This window comes from Acomys minous (assembly GCF_964271855.1).
Source record: "Acomys minous genome assembly, chromosome: 2".
NCBI classification, from domain to species: domain Eukaryota; kingdom Metazoa; phylum Chordata; class Mammalia; order Rodentia; family Muridae; genus Acomys; species Acomys minous.
In genome coordinates, this window is record NC_140484.1 from 143,900,365 (window position 1) to 143,924,327 (window position 23,963).

Below are 23,963 nucleotides of genomic sequence, written 5' to 3' on the forward strand. Positions count from 1 at the left end.
TGGCCTCGAACTCACAACAGAGATCCGCCTGCCTCTGCCTCTGGAGTGCTGGGATCAAAGGCGTGCGACACCACCGCCAGGCTTAGCAAGAGACTCTTAACTAAATTTTTTCCCTAGTTCCAAAGTAAGGAAACAATTTAAAATCAGTGTCTTAAGACTAAAACCACATACCTATTGGGGGAGGCGGACTAATAAAACTGTCTTTATACTTAAGGTCAGTCACCGGTTATAGTGGGACAAACCTGTAATCCTAGCACTCAGGGAGGCAGAGGCAGGTGGATCTCTGTACATTTGAGGCCAGCCTGGTCAACAATTTGACAAGTCTATACAGAGAAACAAACAAACAATTCAGTCACTTTTTAAATCTTCAGTTGAGTTCTAGCCAAGGGATAGTTTATACTTGGGAAACAGATTTTAAAAAAAATTTTTTTTAAAGCACATTTTCGTTTTCTTTTTTAAAGATTTATTTATTTATTACGTATACAGTGCTCTGCCTTCACGTATGTACACCTGCATGCAAGAAGAGGGCACCAGATCTCATTATAGATGCTTGTAAGCCACCATGTGGTTGCTGGGAATTGACCTCAGGACCTTTGAAAGAACAGCCAGTGCTCTTAACCTCTGAGCCATCTCTCCAGCCCCCTTAAAGCACATTTTCTATCATTTAACAAGCGAATCAGTCAGCAAAGTGAGAACGGCACAGAGGAAGAGTTATCCATTATTAGCAGTCACCTCCCTCTACAGCCTACACGCCCAGGACACCAGGATGTGTGCAGATTTTGTGTTTTGTGTGTATTTGGTGCAACTCCACTAACAGCCAATGGCTCCGTAGCCTGGTCCCTCTTTCTTTTTTTTTTTTTTTGGAGACAGGGTTTCTCTGTGTAGCCTTGGCTGTCCAGGACTCACTTTGTAGACCAGGCTGGCCTCGAACTCACAGGGATCCGTGCCACCACGCCCAGCTGTTCCCATTCTTAATGACAGATCTCTGAGGTTATGTCCAGTACAGTCTGACGTCACACATACAAATCAGAAACCATTAATAAAGCAGACAGGGTTTGTGTACGTATGCATTTTGCTTTCTTTCTATTTTTCCCTTCAAAAAGTTATAAAAGAATCTAAGCAACTGAGATTTTTTAAAGTTTTGTAAAAGTCTTAAAATTTGAATTTATACTATGTTATAAATTCTCTTTTAACTACACTATTCCCCAAGAGCTTCTCTAAAGCAGGGCTGAGTGATCTGCCTAAAGCCAGCAGCTGCTGAGAGAATTAGGTGTAAAGTCTGCTTTATTACCCACAGACGCCTGTCTGCTCTAGCAAGAGGGGCTGCAGGCCTTAGCATGGAAAACATCTAGTTCTAAAAAGGCTTTACTCTAATTTCATTTTCCATGGCTTAAGAGAACTGTTTTGCAATACACATCCATGGCTCAGGAGACCCACAGAAGGCCACCTCCAGATCATGCTAGTTTTGGGGCAGGGTAAAAAGTCTGAGATTAAATTGTCTCTTCTGTTACTTTTGCCAAGTTCCTCACAGCTCAGAGTCGTAACTATTGCTATCTGCTGGCTGGAAAAAAGAAATCGCTCGTTTTAATAACATGCTTTGGTGGGGGAGGGGGCTAGTAGGGCAACTGAACCGAGGCTGAGCGCTGCCCAAGCACAGACTGCTGCTCCGGACACAGCTGCAGCAGCTGCAGCCCACCCTCCTCACACAGGCTCGTGTTCCTACACTGCCTTCCAACAGAGCATGGGCCGTAACTGCTCATCCTCCTGCCTCACCTCAGAGCGGCGGGGATCAAGAGCTGCACCCCCAAGCCTGGCTTGGCTTCTCAGTTTCAATTGCAATACCCCCCAGATCTGCACCCAGAAATTTGTATTCTAAGAACACCTGCATGGATTTGCAATGTAGCCAGTCCACATGCTAGCAAATTAAACTGTTTAAAGCTGTGTTGATAGTCAGTGTTTTTCTGCATCACTTTAAAAGAAGCCAAAACAATATAATCTGACAGATATGACAAGTGACCATTGTAAAATAGCCACCGTCTACAGTTGAAACTACTTAGAAACAAAAACTCAACACAACAGGAGGTGAAACAATTTTATTTCACAGCTGTCTTTAAAACTGCAAAGACACTATTTTCTTAATATAAAAACATTGGTACAGATGCCTATATGTTCTAGAAAATGATTATGTAGACCCTTTCAAAGAAAACGCCCCATCATATGGTTTCTGTGAAGCTGCTTGGAGAAAACTCACATCTGGACTGATTCCTGAAACATACAAGCACCCCATACTGTGCAGCTGCGGATCGCCGTCACCAGCGTGTGCCCTGCGTCCTCCTGTCCCTGCGTCCTTCATGCCTAATGCTCCATTGGCTCATCAGCCTTTTCTGCAGGTTCATCAGCAGCCTGTGAAGGCTTAAAAGAAAGATATGAAAAGATGTAAAGTGAACATTATTATATACTCCTAAATCACAAGTGTTACAATAAGAGAGAGAGAGATTAAAAGTTACTGCAGATACTTGGTTTTAGTGTAATATCCTGTTAAATTTTTTGAATAAAGCTTTAAAAAATAATATACATGTAATTTCAGTTCTGCTAACATAAAGATCATCAACAATTAATTCTACTGTTTATCATGTCTTGATGTTAAGAGGTCAGCCTTTCGTATGTTTCATTGCTATGCTTAAGACACAGCCAGCACCGTTTAGACTTCCTTCTGTTCAACCAACAGACAGAAAAACACCAACAAAGCAGCGACACGGGACTCTTAGAGCCGTCTTCCTAACTTCTGGTTTTCGCTGACAACTGAAACGCAAATCATACCCCCAAACAGCACCAACGGCATCTTTGCCAAACTTAGAAAAACGCAAAAACTCAAGCTGGAAGAAACTCCACCACCATTACCACCTTTTTTGGAGACAGGGTTTCACTGTGCTAGGATTATAAGCATGATCCTACAACGTGTAGAAAAATTTTCTGTATCACTTTTTACATCCACAGCCATGCCGTCCACATCCATAAACAGCAAATGTGTGCGGGGCGCATGCCTGTAATCCTACCAGCGTGGAGGTGAGGCAGGAGATAGGGCCGAGGGGGGGAATCAAGTGCATATTCCCAGGAAAGACTCATAACTCTAGATTTCCACGTTTTTTTTTTTTAAATATTTATTTATTATGTATACAACATCTTGCCTGCATGTGTGCCTGCCTGCCAGAGATGGCACCAGATCTCATTACAGACGGTTATGAGGCACCATGTGGTTGCTTGGAATTGAACTCACGATCTTTGGAAGAACAGCCAGTGCTCTTAACCTCTGAGCTACCTCTCCAGCCCATTTCAGTTTTGTTTTGTTTTTAAATCAATATTTCTTAATGCCTTTTGTCACTATTTATGGAGTGCCAGCTTAAGTGTCCAACACTAGCTCCCAACATGTCCTCTTTTCCAGACTCTTCTCAGAAGAATGCAGGCTGGCCCTGTCACTCACTCTAACCTGAAGAGTGCGCTAACGTGAGGCTGTATCAGTCCTGAGTTCTAGCCTTAGGAATGGCTGGCAACCTTCACTTTTGTAAGCTTTGCCCGGCCACTTCATGAGAGGCCCTGAGACTACACACACAGAAGCCTGGTCATTATAGCAGTCTGCAGGCTTCTAGCAGATTCTCTGGGTAGCTAGACAGTAGGGAATAAAGTCATCTTGGGTGCTCTGCCCCTTCGTCAGTTAGACAGCAGAATTTGTGAGATCCCAAGTGAAAGCCGTGGTGGGAAAACCCATCTAGCCAGACCCCAGTCTATAGAGAACTCAGAAGTGAGAGGTCTAAGCCTGTACATCTTGGGTTCCCCTAGTTACCTAGCAATAAGTATGTGTACATGGAGATCACTGACCTTCACTATCTGACTCACCCAGTGCCTTCAAGCTGTTATTTCAATTCTGACCTACCTCACGAACTAAAGACACAGCAGTGACTTGACGTGGCTGTGACAGGAACCGCAGCTTACAGCAGAGCTGAAGGCTCTTGCTACATACCTGCGCCTTTCTCTGTGGCCGTTCTTCAAGACCATCCAGGAATGGAGACACATCATCATCATCATAGATTGTAAACTCCAAGTCTTTACCAACAATTCCAATGGAAACATTCTGATGGGGGGAGGGAAGTTAATATATATATTAAAATGCTGGGCAAAAGAAAACATCTATATAGCACTTAAATTCAAAGTTTTAAAAACTGTATGTAAGAGTGAAAAGAGGCAGGAAACTATGGCCCTTCCAATTACAGAATTTCAATATTCACTTTTGGTTACTGTGAGTAGCCTCGAAGGCCCACGCCAGCTTGCAGCAGTCTTGCCCTAGAGCAGCGGCGCTCAACCCCCAACGCTGTGGCCCTTTAATAAACTTCCTCACATTATGATGACCCCAATCGTGGATTTATTTTCATTGCTACTTCATAACTATACTTTTGCTAGTTATGAATTATAAGGTAAATATCTGATGTGACCCCTGTGAAAGGATCATTCGACCCCTAAAGGAGTCTGAGAACTGCTGATTTTGATACTTAATAGTAATTATCCAATGACTAACACAACAGCTTTACAATGTTATCACACTTAAATGTAGTAAACCCAAGCATTTCTTCCCTGATCTGTTGGGGGTTTTTTGTTGTTGTTGTTGGTTTTTAGGGTTTTTTTTTCTTTTTCGATTTTTTGAGACAGGGTTTCTGTGTAGCGTTGGCTGACTTCCCTGATCTTTTATGATCACACAACTTATACATCACCCCCAGCATCCCCTCCCCCTCCCCCAGTGTTGAGGGCTGGTGTCAGAAGCAAGCACCGTCACTGAACCTCACCCCTACCCGATCTCCCTTCTCTTCTCTCTTTTCTTCTAACATTCTCTATTCCCCTACAGCTGGAAACCTGTTTTCTATGTCACTGAGGAACTAGAGCAACAGGAAGACGGACAGAGGGGTCCAGACTGTCTTTGTTCCCATCACCATGAACGACAGTCCAACCTCCTCTTGACAGCCAATCCTTCCACTTCTGTGTTGATAAAAGACAAGGTTCTGGACATTTCCCTCATCCATCCATCTATCTATCTATCTATCTATCTATCTATCTATCTATGTATCTAATTTTCTTTCTTTCCTTCTTTCTTTTTTTTTTAGTTTTTCGAGACAAGTGTCCTCTGTGTAGCCTTGGCTGTCCTGGACTTGCTTTGTAGACCAGGCTCACATTGATCCACCTGCCTCTGCCTCCCAAATGCTGGGATTAAAGGTGTGCGCCACCATGCCCGGCTTCTCTCATCTTTCTTAAATAACCGTTTCATTTTAAACTGAATTATTATCATAACTATACAACAAATGTGACATAATTTCTTCCATCCTAAAAATCTTTAACAGTGGAAAATATTTGCTATCTCTTTTCCGAAGCAGCACTTTGTATTTTTCTGGGATAATCAACAGGGAAAAAACAAAACAAAACCCTATCTCCTGTAAAGAGATATTTCAATTCCTCTCTCTAGATTCCATCCCTTCCTTCCTGAATAAATTTAAACTGCCTGTCAAGTCCTCAGGCTACCACTGCTAATGGGTAATTTTTAATTAGCATCTTTCTTGGTTTATTAACAGTTCTCTATTTGCTCTCATGGATGCCTCATTTTCCAGGTTTCCTCTACCTCGGGTCTTCCTGAGTCTATTGGTGGCACCTGCTAATCTCTCCCTCTCTTAGGGTTAGAGCGCCCACACTGATCACCCATTTGCTCTCTTAGAAACCATACCTACTCTGCTCTCTAGATGTCATTCCTATGTAAAGATAGATACAAAAGGTTTACCTATGACCTAGGCTACTCACCACAGAAGGCTGGTGGGCACTGAAAATTGCTTCTTCTCTATCACCAACTGGACAGACAGGCATTTTAAATTTTATATATCCTAAGCTGACTTTATCTTCTATAGCTCCTTTCCCCAAATCTGTTACTTCCAGTCTAATATCCATCTCAATAAAATCATAACCCTTTCCTTCAGTTAATCAGGTCAAAAACGTTGAAAGCACCTACTCCAACCCTAACAAACTTGTGAGCAGATTCTAACTTCTCAGTCTCTAACACTGGCTACTTCTCTATCACTGCTCTGGACAGACATAATGTGGCCTCCTCTTTATCTCTGATTTCTTGCCTTCTCATTTTCTTCTTGTTCACTGACTTTCTTTGAATACTGGGAAAACTTGGCGTCAGGACTTTTTGTGTTCATTAGAATAATCTTACTGTAGACACCAGTATGGCTCACATACCTTCTTTAGTTCTTTCCTGCAAATTTCACTTTGTTAGTGAGGCCCTCCTTGATCACTGTTTTAAATTATACCCACCACACTACTGGCCGACGCTCAGTTGCTCACTCTTTCTGTTGTGTTATTATTTCTTCAGCATTTGTCACCTTCTAGTATAGCATGCCATTTATTTATGGATATATTGTCAGACTGTAATGAAGCCTAGATATTTGTTGTACTATACTCTCAATACCTACAGAGTGTCTGTATACATATACATTTGTAACAATTCTAATAATACAGGAAGGGCAGGGTGGTGCCAGCTTGTAATTCTAGCACCTGCCAAGGAGGAACCAGGAGTTCAAGGTCATCCTCAGTTACACAGCAGGTTTGAGGCTGGCCTGTGTTATATGAGACTTGGTCTCAAACAAGCAAACATACAATAATAATCAAAAGACAAAGACATGACTATCTATTGTCGACAAAACAAAATAAAACTGAAGAAATTTTACTGGTGTGTAAACCCAAGCCCAATTTAAACATGACATTTCAAAACCAGATAATTTGGCGAGTAGAAAGGAAACAATGAGCCAAGGCAGCCCAATCAAAATAACGTAAGTGCCCACTGTTTTATCTCTTGAGGCTGAGGACTGAACCACACTATCACTCCTACAGCTGGAACCGTGAGTTAGTTACCTTCGTGGTCAGGTCCTGCTCTGCAGGGAGCGTTTCTCTCAAGGCACGCAGACCATGTTTAACCAGTTCATCCAAATTGCCTGTGTGTAATAAATTAAAAATAATTTCTAATTCCACCATCATATAAAGCTTCTTTTAATTATCAAGTCCGCAGTCTGAAATTGTGGCTTGAGTGACAAACTACACAGAATAAAATAGCCAAAAGCATAATGTTAGCTGCATAACCTAACCTAATATCAACCAACAATGACTATTTGACATTTTTAGTAATAAATACGATCTGTTCTATGTAGGTGTGCTGGCGCACATCTTTAATCCCAGCACTTGGGAGGAACAGGCAGGTGGATCTCTGTGAGTTTGAGGCCAACTTGATCTATAAAGAAAGTCCAGGACAGCCAAGGGCACACAGAGAAACCCTGTCTTGAGAAAACAAAACAAAACAAAACAAAACAAAACAAAACAAAACGTCTGTTCTTTCACTAGGTTAAATAAAAGTCCTGGTTCACAAATGTCATTCCAGTTTGTTAAAGTGTGTTTTATAGAATGCTGGTTCTTATATTCATTAAAGGGTCTCCAACAACCCTCTTTATGTGGTCAGTACTACCTAATACCAAAATCAAAATCATCACAGAAAATTACAGGCTAATCTCCTCTATGAATAAAGACACCCAAATGAGTGGCTCACCCCTCCCACCTTAGCACTTGGAGGGAAGGGGGGGCTGCGGATTATGAGTAGGTTGAGCTACAGAGAGAGTTCCAGGTCAATCTCAACTCCACAGTGCGACTTCATCTCAAAAACCAAACCAAACCAAAGCAAAGCAAACCAAACCAAACCACTATCACCATTTCTACCACCAACACCACCAACAGAACCCAACAACAAGGAAAAAAAATTATGCATAATAGTCAAGAGTAGTTTTTCTCAGGAATGTAAAGTTGGTTAACATTTGAAAAGTTAGCCAATGTAACACCATACATTAACAGGCTAAGAGGAGAAAAAAATGTATGTCCATTTCAATCAGATGTATCATGCATGTGATAAACTACCAACTCCTACTTAACAAAAAGACTCATTCAACTAATATTTGAAGGAAATGTCCATCTATAAAATCTCACAGCCACTAACATCATACTTAAGAGAATAAATGAATGTTTTCCCCTGAGCATTAGGAGTAAAACAGTTTCTTACAGGAGCAATCTACAAATGATATTGAAAAAACCTTGTTTAAAACATTATGAGGGCGCTAGAGAGATGGCTCACAGGTTAAGAGCACTGCCTGCTCTCCCAAAGGTCCTGGGTTCAATTCCTAGCAACCACATGATGGCTCACCAACATCTACAATGAAATCTGGTGCCCTCTTCTGGCCTGTAGGTGTTATATGCAGACAGAACACTACATAATAAACAAATCTTTTAAAAAACATTATGAAAAGAATAAAATATGAATAAATTAAACAAAAGAAACACAACACTTATAAACTGAATATTACAAAACACCATTGGAAGACTTAAGTTTAACAAAATCCCATGTGCATGCATCAAAGATGTTACCTAGCCTACAACGGGGCTACCCACAGGAGACGGCAAGGAAAACTCCTTGGACGGAAATGCCATGGAACCATCACATAGCCGCCATGACACTCAGGAGAGGGTGGGACACAAGAGAGCCTGAAGGCTCCTGTTTCCTCCGTGACCAAGCTACTGTCTCTGCTAGGCAATGACTACTTGCCAAGACCTCAGTCCTCAAGTATTTCCCAAGGGCTGGGTGATCTTGGGAACTCCAGTTCCTTCAAGGATACTATCTTGCCACAGGAAAATGTAGGAGACAGGAAGAGAAACCGTACAAGCCCTGATCTTAGCCTTCCTTCCATGCAAAGCAAAGCCCTGAAAAACTAGCTCATCATCCTACACCCTCACTCTCTCTTCCCACGGCTATACTTTTACTTATTTATGACCCACTTAACGCAGAGATTCCATGTGGCCTGAAGAAGAAACAGACTTACAGGAGCTGTAAACAGCACTAATGAAGAGCAACTAGGACAATGGTTTTCAACTCTAACCAGGGCCTACATGAGACCAAATCCAACAAGAATTTTTAAGGTTGGAGACACATTTATATTTTGATAAAATTCTCTTAGTAGCTAGAAATAAAAGTTAGCATGTACTACAAATAACACTTTATGAACTTAAGATTTTTAAAAACTAAAGACTATAAAAACTAAAAACTGTTAGTTTTCCTCATTTAGGGTAGATTTGCTAACCGTATAAAGACTAGAAGAGGCAAAAGTAAACAAAATAAAATAGGCCAAAGTATACTTACACTCCATGAATTCAGACATATGTCTCTCGAGGTAAGTACGAGCTGACTGAGAACGAGCGCCAATAGACATAGCTCTGCAGTCAAAATAGTTAGCAGATGGGCAGGTTTGGAAAATGTGAGGGCCCATGTCCTGTAAGTAGAAAACATACTGTGGAATTCTTCACTTTGGTTGACGTAAAGATTACAACATTCCTAGGCTTTAAACACTGTGGGGATGTAATTGTGATAGCTGTGATGGTTCATCTTCATTGTCGATCTGACTGGATTAAATCACCTAGGAGACACATCTCTAAGTGTGTCTGTGAGGGTGTTTCCAAATAGTTTTCCCCCACTCAAGACAAGGTTTCTCTACGTATTCCTGGCTGCTTAAAACTCCCTCTGTAGACCAGGTTGGCCTTGCAGTCAGAGATCCACCTGCCTCTGCCTCCCTAGAGTCGAGATTAATGGCTTGTGCCACCAGGCGCAGCTCCAGACACTCACTCAGACAATGACTGGCTTTGTCCTGTTAACTACAGGCGAAAAGGAGCTGAACAGCAGCATTCATCTCTTCTGGCTTTCTAACTGTAATGTGATAATGTGACGTGACTGGCTACCTCCAGTTCCCTACTACAAAGAACTTTGTCTCCTCAAACCGTAAGTCAAAACAAACCCTTCTTAGGTTGTTTGTGTCAGGTATTTTTAGGTAATACAGGAACTTACATCATAACCAGCAATAAGCAGCCCAACGCCATAGGGTCTCCGGCCATACCGCTGTGTTGGGACCTGGGTCTCTGAAACTAGTTAAGGAGCCCGTTTCAACACGTAATACACTGAAAACTTCTAGCTTTTTCTTCTTCTTTTTTTTTGGTTTTTCAAGACAGGGTCTCAATATGTAGCCCTGACTGTCCTGAAACTCACTATGTAGACTAGGCTGGCCCTCAACTCACAGAACTCCACCTGCCTGTCCCTCAAGTGCTAGGACTAAAGGTATGTGCCGCCACCGCCTGTCAACTTCTCGCTTCTTAACTGCTCCACAATCTTCTAGAAGAAAGTGACAGGACAGTATTCCTTTGGCCTAATATTACACAAAGTTTGGATTCTACCAAAGCCAAGAATGAGCACTAACAAAGACTCCCTTCCTACACACGCATTTGGTTTGGATGGAGGGGCTGAGCTCCGGGGGAGAGCTAGCGCCACTCAGAACTCTACTCTTGAAAAATGAGCCACAGCTCCCTTAAACTGGACTGCTGTGTCTTAGAAATATCAACTACTTCCAAAGGCTAGTGAAAGAGTAATTAAATTCCTCAAACCTTTACAATCTGATTTATAGTCTCACATTCCAAATAACCAAGACAAGCACTGAGTACCAAACACTTCACAGTTTACATTTATAAGGCCAACATAAAGGATACTGCTTCCAATTAGAGACACAAGGCGAGACACAGGAAGTGGTCTGTCAAATACAAATCTGGAATCCAAACACTCCTGGCGCATAAAATTGCTAAAATAAATAAATAAATAAATAAATAAATAAATAAATAAATAAATAAAATTAGTTCATATCACAGAGAATGAATATAACCTAAATATTTAAACAAAGCAGTCTGACTCCATTTTGCTTTCCTGAAAACATTTCCATGGAGTACATATATGAAAATAACAAAGCTAAGATATGACCAAACAGATTCCCTTTTTTGTGTGTGTACTAAATTCTGGGAGCACATAAAGTGTTAAAAATAAATGACCAGGTGAGGCAGGACAGCTCATCACTATAATCGAGTGTTTGGAAAATGAAGAAGTTTGAAACCAGCTTTATAATATATAAAATGCTTAATAAACTAGTAACTAAATAAATGACCAAATTATTTCTTTGTACAAAATCTTAGACTCAGAGCTCTTACAGAATAGAGAAGTACCTTGTCTTTTCTTGTCCTTCCCACTGTTAGCAACCACAGGCCTTAATATTAGGTTTTGATTCAGAAAACAGAGGGATAGTTTTGTTTTTTTCTTGATGTAAATACCACCCTAGAGGAGATCCAAGCCAGGTAAACAGAGGAGACAAAAGCTTGTGCCTATGAAAAAGAATAATCAGAGGCAGCTGTGCTCCTTCTCTCCACAGTGGCTCCTGGTGCACGTACAGCTCATCTGATGACCACATTTTATTTTGGGGGTGTTTTTGTAGTGTGGAAGTCAAACCCCAGGCCTCGAATATATATATATATATATATATATATATATATATTTTTTTTTTTTTTTTTTTTTTTCTCTTTGTGTAGCTCTAGTTCACCCTGGAAATCACTCTACAGACCAGGCTGGTCTCAAACTCACAGAGAGCCGCCTGCTTTGCCTCTGGAGTGCCTATTAAAAGTGTGTTAAATGTGCTAAAATGTATTCTAGATATAAAACATATATCAAAGGCAACACCAAAACCACATATAGCATCTTACTAATGAAGCTTTCATACTAACTGAATATTGGTATGCTACTATTTTAGATACCCAAATTAAGCATCATGTTTGACAACATACTTTACTTTGTATTTTGAGAGCAGAAATACATATAGTGTCACTCCACTACCGACTTAAAAGAGACTAGCTGAATTAGAATTAGGATGGCAACACAGCTGTCACTCCTCTCTTCTCTTTTTCCTAATGAAACCATGGTGAAGAGATTAGCTTTGGTCACTTTTCACTTTAGTCCCCCTTCTGCCCCCACCCCACCCCCAATCTTCCTGAAAGCCCCTGTGTTAAGTGTTTCTTTTTTTCTTTCTTTTTTTAAAAAGATTTGTTTGTTCGTTCATTCATTCATTCATTCATTGCTCTGCCTGCATGTGCACCTGCAGGCCAGAAGAGGGCATCAAATCACATTATAGATGGTTGTGAGTCACCATGTGGTTGCTAGGAATTGAACTCAGGACCTTGGAAGAGCAGCCAGTGCTTTTAACCTCTGAGCCATCTCTCCAGGCCCTGTGTTAAGTGTTGTACTTATTGGAAGAAGTTATTTAATTAGTCCAGTCTCAGATATTAAGTTATGAGGCAAGAATGTAATTGGTATGATCACCAAGTCCTACCACTTCACTTAGGTGCTGTTTCTCACGAAGAAACAGTGATCTCCTCAGGACAGTCATAGAAATTTACCTTACTCTCTATTTCCCACCTCATGTTATAAATAAAATGGGATTTAAGTTCCAAGATCTACAAGTGAATCATCTTTCTAGTCCCGTATTATATACTATTGAGCTTTGTGACAATCAATGTATAGTAAATATTGACATGGTGAAGAAAACGAGACTGGTTCAGGTCATCCTTGAACAGAAGGGTGTCCAGCTTTTAGGCACAGAGGGCTTTGTAGAGGAATGTTAATTCAGAGCATGGCTGCTCTGGCAAGAGACCACATCCAAAGGCCTTCTAGGTCTGTGTGATCCAGCTGGAATACAGACACACTTTTAATCCAGAGACAGAGACAAACAGATCTGAGTTCAAGGCCAGCCTGGTGAAGAGCAAGTGTTAGGTAAAGAAAAGCTTGGGTCCAGGCGTGGTGGTACATGCCTTTAATCCCAAACAAAGGTAAAGTTAGTTTGTAGAAGGAAGCACCCATGTCTGAAAGTGATGTCTAACTGAGCGGCAGAGAAGGTGACAAATCAGAGAAGAAGAATAGGATACGTTCAACTCTCACGAGAAGAGAGGAAAGGGAAGCTACTTAAGAGGCAGCTGTTTAAGAGGAGGCAGTTTGACTAGACAGTAATAGAGAGATGGGCTGCAGAGAATTCAAATGAAGACGGACCGAGCCTGACAATGGGAAGAAGCCAGAAGATTAGAGCAGATGCTGAGTTAGTCTGAGGCCAAGCAGAGCAGTTCCAGGCTGAGAGAAAAGCCAGGTTAAATCAATCAGCTGGGAGAGGAGTTTGAGCCAGAACAGCTGGGTTGAACCGGCCAGCCCAGAGCTCAGAAAGAACAAGTAAGGGTGAGCTTATTAAGCTGTGAGTCTCAGAGGCTAGAACATTCTAGGCCCAGGTCAGATTGTATGAGGGCTAGAAGCTTCCAGGACTAGGCCTAGGTTAGCAGAAGGAGGCAGTAAGCCTCTGAGACAACTGATTAATTACTTGTACAGGGCTTGAAATAATATATATGTCAACAACTATCACATTCGGAGACTTTCAAAAGCATCAGGCTGTTTAATACCATGGTAAGAACTAGGAAACGGGAATACTTAGTAACACACCCAAACCCGTTAAGGCATTTACAGAATTACCAAGTACAATGTTCTGAGGGCTGCAGAGAGAGCTTAGCTGCTCCTCAGAGGCCCTGGGTTCAATTCCGAGTATCCACACGGCAGCTCCCAACCTTCTGGAACTCCAATATCAGGGGAATCTAATATCCTCTTCCGGCTTCTGAGGGAAACACTGATGCACAGACATACATGCAGACAAACACCCATACTAATAACTTCCTAAGGTATCTTATGCAGGTACTTTTAAAAAACATCGTTTATCACGAATCAAAATGCCTACTTTTCTCAGGACCATACATACCATAACAGCCTAGCATCAGCAGTCAGACCCGCAATTGAGATACCGATATGGTTGTCAACATGGAGAATTTTCTTCTGGTGAGCTGCCAGTTCTGACTGTGCCCTCTAAATAGAGACACAGTATGGTAGTTTAGTTTACAGCTTTATTATTTACCGGTAAAATTTACCTTTGATAGCTGTTTCCTGGGGGAGGAAGACAGGACTACCATTTCACTCACCTTCAACGCAACCAACACTGCATGTGTCTTGGACTTTAGCCCGACTGTAGCTGAGCCTTGCTTAACAGCTTCCATTGCATATTCAATCTGATGAATCCTGCCCTAAAGACGCGCACACACAAAGTAAATCTGATGGTCACCTTAGAAGATCCTTCTACAAATTAAAATTTAAAGTTTCCAGATCTCAGATGAGCAGAATTAAATTTCACTTTTTAAAACCAACAAACTACTTTTAATTCCAACTCAAAGCTTATAGCCCATAATCTCACATGCTTTGTTTCCTTTTCTTTTAAAGATAGGGTTCTACTAAACTGCTCAAACTGTTCTCCAACTCCATGATCCTAAGGCCTTAGCCTCCTGACCAATAAAGATTAAGCCCAGGTTATAATCTCACAAGTTTCTGAACCTCCTGTAGCCATGAAACGTCACTTCACAGATGTGGCATAAAACATTTTACCTGAGGGCTCCAAACAGTGACATCATTGTCATATTGGTTTCGAAACTGAAAGTGGAAGACAGACAGATTAGTACGAGACCATTACACACCTCACATTTTTACATTGCAACAGGTGTTTCCGTCCAGTTGTTGAGGCTCTGCTGGTGCTGCTTTCCTAAGCCGTTCTTACGGCACCCCCTTTGTAGGGCAGTTCTACCTAACTATGCACACGCTGTCGGGATGGCTGGAGCAGGGTCTTCCTAACTCACAGTGCTAAAGTCTGCACACATCAATTTTTCTTCCTCTTCCCTTACACCATTCTCTTACACGGGGCTCTAATAATGTGCCAGAGGCCTTTCCTTTAGATGGACTCAAATGTCTATCTCTCGAAGGTTCCATCTTTTCTCCTCAGTCTTAGCACATCTTCCAGCAGGGCCTTGACGTGAAGCCCCACGCCATCCAGTTTGGCTTTCATCTGCTATATACTGCGGAGGATGACCTTGAAGTTTTGCCTCAACCTTCCGCATGCTGAGATTACAGGTGTGTGCTATCATGCCCAACTCTATCTGTCTGTCCGTCCGTCCATCCATATCCATACTTTGGACAGGGTCTCCACAATCTGGCTGCCCTGGAACTCACTATGTAGGTCAGGCCTGCGTCAACCCCACAAAGTTCGGCCTGCCTCTGCCTCGAGTGCTGGAATTACATGTATGGGCCACCACACTCGGCTTCCTATATATCATTTTCTCTTTACACTCTGGTTAAAGGTATGTTTGGTTTAACTTTGCGCTCTCGCCCCGCACCTTGCCACTGAAGGAACGGACAAATACGCAAATCCCCAGTAAAGAGGTGGGCACAAACAGTTACCGCGGCAGAACCAATACCGCTACAGTGTCATTACTGAAGCAAGTGTGTCTGCACATGGGAGAAGAGTGTTAGTGAGGGTGAGAGGGGTTCGAATGGCGGACTCAACGGAAGCAGCCCAGGGCACTACGTTTTGAACCTGATCCCACCACTTCCCCTCTCATCTTGACTAGGTGACACATCAAAGTGACTGAATGGAGCCTTTCCCGACGGCGCTCTAAATGGACCCAGGAGGAGAATGCGCATGGTCTAAGCACCAGAGTGCAGGCTCCAGTCCGCGCTGGCGGTGTCGGGTGCAACCCCCACTTCTATCGTCTCCCTCCAATGGAGATCACGAGGGACCACCGGGCCCCCCTATAATCGGCCACCGAAGTAAACTGAGGTGCGAGGGCGGCTATCTGGCCGAGGGGGAAGAGCCTGGACCCCGTGTAAAGTGGAAAGGCCGCCCCGGCTACAGATCGCTCCTCGCCGGCCAGGCCGCAGATGCTGAATCACTGCCGGAGCTCGTGCGTGAGCCAAGCTTCCTCTCCCACCGCCCCGCCCCGCTGGGAACAGAGGCCGATCCCCAGCCGCGACAGCGGACCTCATCCCCAAACCCTCCGAGGACTCGGGGGCTCAACACACCATAGCTCCGGCGCGGCGACAACCAGACCCGGCAGCGGACACAGAAGCACGGCCCCAACTATGGTTCGGTGATCGTCAGAGACGCCTGCGGAGTTTTGACGGCAGCGGCGCAGGAAGCGCAGTCTATCCCAGAGCCACGGATCGGTGTTTAGAGCTTCCCCGCCCTCCAGCTCTAGGTGGGCGGGGCCTTCGAGAGCCGAGGAACTGGGATTGGCGGAAAACCCCGGGGATCGAATGCCCTTGCGCGGAGAGAGCCGGGGCGTGGCCACCACGCCACGCACTGAGTTTCCTTGCCCCTTTTTCCCTCTCTGGATTGCAGATGCTCGCCAACTTTCGGTCCACTCTGCTGTGCACTGTCACCCCAGCTCTGGATGATGCAGGGGTCCCCCATAGCATGTCAGTCACAGACAGAGGTTTGGGGAGTTATCCGACTGAAAGAGGCTGCATAAAAGGCCACAAAGCTGTAGTGTGTGTGCCTGCGTGCGTGCGTGTGTGTGGTGTGTGTATGTGTTCATATTCCTGGTCTGAGTAACTTGAGCACTTAGCAGTACTTTGACAGCCCATCCTTCGTATCACTCATTTTATGATCATTAGTTGCTGTTGCGGACCTTGAGCTCCCCAGGCCTGTTACAGTCCACAATCAAATGCTGTACCTGGTAGATTGGGCCACTAGAGGGAAGGTGCGAGTTTTCTTAGGAATTATGATGCGACTCTGTGCTTTCTGCCTCCCTACATCTACAGACCGATGAGTACCCAGAGTCAGGTAAGGGTCTTTAAGATCTGAACTTGGCAGGTGGAGTAACACATCGCTTAAATGTGCAGGTTCACAGCAATTAGTATCACATTCTGATATTTCATGTATATGTGCACATACAACACATTTTTTGCTTTTACATCTGTTTATTGTGTTTGTGTGTGTGTTTGTGACCCTGAATACACTTAAGTGAAAGTCAGAAGACAACTTGAAGGAGGTGGTTGTCTCCTTGCACCGTGTGGATTCTAGGATTGAACTCAGGTTCAGTCATAGCTTGACAGCAGGTGCACTAATTGTCTGAACCTGGTTACTATTTTTTGTTTTGTTTTCTTTAATCTCTCAGTTTTTAAACCGCCCCTCCCCCATTATATGTTCTTAACCCTTTATGAATTGTTTTGTTCTTTAAATTCACCAACACTGGCTCTTGTTATTTTTATTTTTGGTTTGTTTGTTTGTTTTTCGAGACAGGGTTTCTCTGTGTAGTCTTGCCTGTTCTGGACTCACTTTGTAGACCAGGCTGGCCTCAAACTCACAGTGATCCACCTGCCTCTGCTTCCTGAGTGTGTGTGCCACCACACGCAGCCTCTTGTTATTTTGAAAAAGTACTTCTAACTTTTTTTTATTTTAGGGGGAGTTGGGTTTTTTTGTTTTGTTTTGTTTTTTTGTTTTCCAGACAGGGCTTCTCTGTGTAGGCTTGGTTGTCCTGGACTTGCTTTGTAGAGCAGGCTGGCCTTGAACTCATTAGTGAGCTATTAGGTTATTTTCCAAGTTTTTGCTGTTTTAAAACTAGTACAACAACTATTCTTATACACTTGTACCTTTTGAGTACTTCATGAGTTTATAAAATTTGTAAGGTCAAAGGGAAGTCACATTTACACTTAGAATAAATGTATTAGTTACAAGGTTGAATTTCAACTTATAGTTTGTGGTGCTGAACAGGCCACTTTGTGTGTATGTATATATATATGTACTCTCACCAGCACTGGATACTGTTAATTCCTTCTAGCTTGTCAAGTTGATGAGCAGAAAGATAAAAACCTTCTAATCTGAGTTTATTTTGTCCTTTTTATGTGTTTCTTCAATGTTACTTTAATGATTAAAGATGTTATTTAATGATTTGCCCTTTATTTTCCCATTAACTTGTAGTTGTTTTCTCATTAACTTGTAGGCATGGTAATGTTGTTACTGTGTTCCTACTAAGGAAAGATCTTTCTGGATACAAAGAAAAAAATCCTTATGACACTAGCTCACATAAAAGCTGGTGTGTGTGTGTGTGTGTGTGTGTGTGTGTGTGTGTGTGTATGTGTGTGTGTGTGTGTATGTGTGTGTAGCTCTGTGTTTATTGTAAATGTATAGCAGGAAACCATATAAATATTCAAAGATAGGAATACTACTTTCTGGGTTTTTGTTTTTTTATTTTTTGTTTTGAGGCAGGGTTTCTCTGTGTAGCTCTTTCTGTCCTAGAACTCACTCTGTAGACCAGGCTGGCTTTGAATTTAGAGATCCACCTGCCTCTGTCTCCTGAGTGCTGGGATTAAAAGTGTGCACCACCACAACTGGCTCACTTAAAATTTTTTACTGACGCATTCATAGTATCTGGAACAAAGCCTGGGATATCATATGGTGTTCACTAAATCTTGATTACATTAATGAAAAGGTACGGACCTATCATTCTTTTTAAAAAATGCCCTTTTGATTTTTATCTTCAATAATACGATATTCGTTCTTTATTCACAAAAAAGCTCTATTTATAGGCCAAGAGAAGAGGCATGGAGTTTTGGTTCTCTCTCTCTTTTTGTCTCTCTGTCTCTATCTCTTCCCTTAAGGCCCCAAAGCACATGTTTCGGTTTTAGCTCTTCTATGCCTGTTCTTGAAGATTTGGCTAATGATGCTCAAAATTCAATCAATAAAGACGTGTTGTAGAAACACCAGCTTGGCAAACCATGTTGCTTTAAAGTCATTACTAAGCAATGCCAGGATTTTAAGTTTTATTTTTAAAAAATTTTAAACTTTTTTGGTTTTCAAGACAAGGTTCCTCTGTGTAGCCTTGGCTGTCCTAGACTCGCTTTGTAGACCAGGCTGGCCTTGAACTCACAGAGATCTCCCCAGGTGCTGGAATTACAGACGTGCGCCACTATGCCTGATTAATTTATTTTTTATTTATTTTTCATGTGTGGGTACTTTGCCTGCATGTACCATGTGCATATAGTGCTGGTGAAGGCCAGAAGAGGCTTCATCTCCTCTGGGACTGGAGTTAGCGAAGGATTATAAGCTACCACGTATGTGCTGGGAATCCAGCCCGGGTCCTCTGGAAGAGCAGCCAATGTTCCTAACTGCTGAGCTGTTAGAGGCTTTTTAGAAGCCAAAGAAGAGTAACTTCTAAATAAAAGTAGAGTTGGATTTTTTTTCCTGTGGACCTGCAAATGTCTGTGGTGATCTATGTAACAACTGTAACTCTATGCTGAAGAAAGTTCGTTCCCCCACATGGTAAAAAAACCCAGTGTGGACGTAATTCTTCCATGCTTTCAAATGAAATATGTTCAAAACCTCATGACATTTTTGGTCTAGCTAGTTAAAAAGAAAAAAAAAAGCCAACAAATCAACTCAAGCCAATTAGTGGATTACTAACCTGAAACCAGGGACACATTCAGCACGATAATAAAAACATTAAAGGAGAAGGCTCTTGTCTTCCCGAGCTTGAGCAATGGGGCGATGGGTGACTGTGCCCCTGCTGTCTTCTGGGGTGAAACCGGAAGGGAGAGGAGAGCTGGAAGGCAGCGGTTTCAGTTCTATGACGAAAGGTCAGCTCTTAGCCGTGGGTGTTTACAGTTCCCCACAGTGCAGTGACTTCTTGCGTCCTCTGGACTCCCCTCTTGCTCCACTGGGAACATACGTCAGTCTTCCTCTCACACTGGGGTAAACGGTCTGTCTGGCCGTCAGCTCTTTGCTAATTACTAATCTTCATGCACGAGGCCAGCTTCTTTGTATGGATTTAAAAAAAAAATCCTTCAATGTGAACCTTTTCAGTACCGCATTATAATCCAAAGAAACGCTCTCAGAGGAATACTTTGCCTCAGACCTCAGTAGCTGTGGACTTTGACCAAACCCCAAACCGAGTTTTCAGTGCATCAGCAAAATTCCCACCAGCATGTTGGCTCTAGGAAGTCTCAGAGTTTTTGTCCATTCTGCTCACTGGTGTGTGTGTGTGGTGTGTGTGTGTGTGTGTGTGTGTGTGTGTGTGTGTGTGTGTGTGTGGTGTGTGTGGTGTGTGTGTGTGTGTGTGTGTGTGTGTGTGTGTGTGTGTGTGTCTAGAAAGGTGACTTACATGGCAAAGCTGTGTGAGTACTGACTGGATGAATCTCTCACTGTAAGCCAGGCACCCGTCCACTGTGGTCTCTGACTCTATGGTTATGTAGCAAAATGACATCAAGCCCTTGTAGTTTCTTTCCCTGGGAATCACGGAGGAAAAAGCTGTTTACTCACAACACACTGAAATTGCTTTAAAAATCTTCTAGAGTCACATTTCCGTTAACGCCAGAGTGGGCAGACAGTCAGGAGCTGTAGGGGGACTGAGGCTTTCTGCGCTCGGTGGTTTTCCATTTTATGGTGGAATACTTGGCATTTGACTTACTTGGAGCCTCAGCCAAAACTGAGACAGAGTCCCATTTTATCACTCATCATACTTAACTTCACTTGCTTGTTTATATATTGTCTCTCCCTATTAAACCTTAAGCCCCTGGAAGGCAAGAACCATGCCGTGTTTCCCACTGCATATATACCGAGTGTGTCACACAAACTGCCCAGTGAAATGTAGTTAGAAGAGTCGTAACTGGCATGATGCTAATCTTCATGCACGAGGCCAGCTTCTTTGTATGGATTTAAAAAAAAAATCACATTAAAAAAAAGTGTGGAGGAACAAATTGGGTTTGGTCCTTCAGACTTACATGATGGGAAGAGAGAACTGACCCCTGATGTGTCTTTGACTTCCACATGCATGTATGCAGGCACAAACACATAAAAGGATACAGGAAGAAAGATAGGCGGCTTTAACTAATCTTCCCAGGCAGGTGTGACGGCTCCCTTTGGCTTCCTACAGCCCTAACACAAAATACGAATTGGCTGATCATGTCTATTGATCGCTAGCTGGGAGCTGAAAAGTTGATCAGAAATGTTTGGGCTAGCCAAACTGAGCAGAGCACTGCTCCTGTAAAGCTGTTGGTAAGTGGTACCAGACTGTTCTGAAGCAGGTTAGGGTAATTTCCAGGACCTGAGTAGGGACGGCTCAGAGGTTAAGGTACTTGACTGCTCTTGTAGAGGACCTGGGTTCAGGTCCTAGTGCCCAACAGCCTGTGACTTGAGTTTCCAGGAACCCAGTGCCCTCTTATGGCCTCCATCGGCATCTCAACCAATGACTCCAACCCTAGACCCACATGCAACATCACTTCAAATTTTCACCAGGGGGTAGGAGGCATATGGTTCCCTTTCTCCATGTGAAAAACAACATCTATTATAGCGGAGTTTATGCCATACTTGTGGATACTTTCCTCACATTTCAGGGCTTGGGATGTCAGGCATCCAGGTTCAGGATGAAATACATGGCGGGCATGTGCATGGAGTCTAGACTGGTGTATTCGTTAACTTTTCCTGTTCCTACAGCAAAAGCCCTGACAGATGCGCTTAGTGAAGTGGGGAGCTTATCGTGGCTCACAGTTTGGGGGCTCAGTCCCTCATGGCAGGGAACAGGTGAAGGTAGAAGCTTGAGGCAGTGGTTTGGTCACAGGGCGCCCATACCCAAGGATCAAAGAATATACCCAGAAGATGCTCCAGCACACAGCAAGAAAATTTGCTCAACCATGTTCATAGCAGCCTTATTCATAATAGCCAGAACATGGAAACAGCCTAAGTGTCCCTCAATAGAAGAATGGATAAAGAAACTGTGGTACATATACACTATGGAATACTATTCAGCTATTAAAAACAAGGAATTCCCGAAATTTGTGGATAAATGGATTGAGCTAGAAATGATCATAATGAGTGAGTTAACCCAGAAGCAGAAAGACTCAAATGGTATATACTCACTTATATCTGCATATTAGCCCAACAGGCATGTCCCACGAAAGCCTTCACTTACCAGGAAACTGCGACAGAGGAGAGGACATTCTAGTGGGACTCTAGATGAGAGAATCATGGGAGAAAGGCAAAGTAGAAGGACCCAGAGGGTCCTAGAAGCCTACAAGTAGAACATTATGATAGGCAGATTTGGGCACAGGGGTCCCGCTCAAACTAAGGCACCAGCCAAGGACAATACAGGCAGTAAACCTTAAGCCCCTACCCAGATCTAGCCAATGGACAGAACACTCTCCACAGTTGAGTGGAGAATGGGATATTACTTTCTCACATACTCTGGTGCCTCACCTTTGACCATGTCCCCTGGAGGGGGAGAGCTGGTGGCACTCAGAGGAAGGACAGCAGGTTACCAAGAAGAGACTTGATACCCTATGATCATATAGAGGGGGAGGTAATCCCCCTCAGGAACAGTCATAGGGGAGGGGAATAAGGGGAAATTGGGAGGGAGGGAAGAATGGGAGGATACAAGGGATGGGATAACCATTGAGATGTAACAAGAATAAATTAATAAAGGAGGAAAAAAAATAAATAAAAAAAATTAAAATGGGGAAAAAAAAACAAAGAAGACGGATATCTGTGCTTGCCTTCCTTTCTTCTGTTGGTGCAGCAGAGGACCCCAGCCCGTGGGATGCTGCAGTGCAGTTTTACAGTAGGCGGCCCCACCTTACGTAAGCTAGACAGCCCTTCCCACGCCCCATCAGGCTTGCCTCCAAGATGATTCTTGATCCCGCCAAGTTGACAGTGGTCACCACCACAGCTGGGAACCCAAAGTTGGGGGTTCAGGTCTATGGTCTGGAGTGTGCTGGGGCATCCAACGTCGTGGTTGATTATAGTAGATCTAAGTTTGTGTTTAAGTTTAGCTGCTTTTAAGCTTTGCAGTCTTTTATAATGTGTTTGCCCTCTCTGCGCTTCATGTTGCATTGCAGAGGCCTGGTAAATGAAGATTGATGTGGAGGTTGACGCTCGGTGGTAGAATGCGTGCCTCGCACGAACAAGTCAGAAAACCTGACCCCCAGCATTGCGCTTAAAACCAACCCCAGATAGATCAAAGACAACGTAAACCCCAAAACTCCAAATGGTTAGAGAAAAGGGTAAGAGAAACACCTCAAGACACAGGCACAGGCAAGGATTCAGTTTTTTTTTTCAGAAAACGTTACCAGCACTGAACAAACGGGATCTCACTAAATCAAAATGCGTCTGCACAGGAAGAAAAAGATGAAGGGACAGCCTGCAGGGCGGGAGAAGACCGTTGCCAGCTATGCATCCGGCACACTAATATCTAGAACATACAAAGACGTTAATAAAACAACAAATAAATGAGCTAATGAAGTGAACAGATACCTCAGAGGTGAAGCACAAATGAGACAGAGAGAGAGAGAGAGAGAGAGAGAGAGAGAGAATATAATGGCCAAATGCTGAGAGATTACATTTTCAACCACATGGCAAAACCCATGTATAGTGAACATACCGAAATGTCGGGGGCAGGGGGGGGGGCAGGGAACCCAGATAGATTAGATAGGCAGTGCTTCTTAGGAGCATTGTGACAATTAGGGGGATTTCTCCCATAAAGTGCTCAGGTTCCTGCTGGGCATGTGGTAAGCACGGCGCACGCGCTAGCTCTCGTGATCACTGTTCTGAGACTCCACTGAACTTCCCAAAGCTGCTGTTGACCTGTTGAGACAACTGTTGTAGGAGCCCTGCTTACTGCCGAGCTATCTCAAGAGCAGCAGACTAGAAGGGCATGCTGAGCCGCCCCCTCCACTCTCGTTTCCCAAGTAACCCTTCTAGAAAACAAACAAACAAACAAACACACAAAAAGCAACAACAACAAAACCCTAGCTCTTGAAGTCTTCTCTTCTTCCTTTTCCTCCTCTCCCTCCTCTTCTTCCCCCCCCCTCCCTCCTCCTCCTCCTTGAGATAGGGCCTTAGTATGTAGCCTTTGCTGGCCTGCGTCTTGCTATGTAGACAAGGCCAGCCTCAAACTCAAAGAGATCCACCTGCCTCTGCCTGAGTGCTGGGATTAAAGCTGTGCGCCACCATGCCCAGCCCCTAAATATTTAATTTTGACTTTTTCTTTTTCCTTTTTCTTTTCTTTCTTTCTTTCTTTTTTTTTGCCAACTTTACTTATTTTGTTTAGTTGCCAAGGTTGGTGAAGCACAGTACAGC

The 23,963-nt window shown here is 43.2% G+C and overlaps 1 protein-coding gene across 2 annotated transcripts; it reads right to left on the reverse strand.

The window, feature by feature from the left end:
- Window positions 1–2,078: 2,078 nt before the first annotated feature.
- Window positions 2,079–19,694, reverse strand: PSMA1 (proteasome 20S subunit alpha 1). 2 transcript variants are annotated; one of them, XM_084773008.1, is made up of 10 exons: window positions 19,300–19,694; window positions 14,450–14,494; window positions 13,993–14,094; window positions 13,776–13,879; window positions 10,657–10,745; window positions 9,965–10,035; window positions 9,266–9,395; window positions 6,946–7,025; window positions 4,019–4,129; window positions 2,079–2,412 (listed from the first exon to the last, which is right to left on the reverse strand). In XM_084773008.1, exons 1-10 carry the CDS (start codon window positions 19,315–19,317, stop codon window positions 2,356–2,358), a joined length of 807 nt encoding a protein of 268 aa, XP_084629134.1. In that variant the 5' UTR covers window positions 19,318–19,694; the 3' UTR covers window positions 2,079–2,355. The 2 variants fall into 2 exon arrangements, with proteins under 2 accessions (XP_084629134.1, XP_084629135.1); XM_084773009.1 differs by lacking the exon at window positions 19,300–19,694 and adding an exon at window positions 15,917–16,071.
- Window positions 19,695–23,963: the final 4,269 nt, after the last annotated feature.

Excerpts from the sequence above, each read along its gene's own strand:
- PSMA1 (XM_084773008.1), bottom strand. Across the intron at positions 10,746-13,775 it reads GCTGATGCTAGGCTGTTATG|CAATTTTATGCGCCAGGAGT; the intron begins GTATGTATGGTC and ends TATTTATTTTAG. Across the intron at positions 10,036-10,656 it reads TGTGTCTCTAATTGGAAGCA|AGACCCAGGTCCCAACACAG; the intron begins GTATCCTTTATG and ends AACTAGTTTCAG.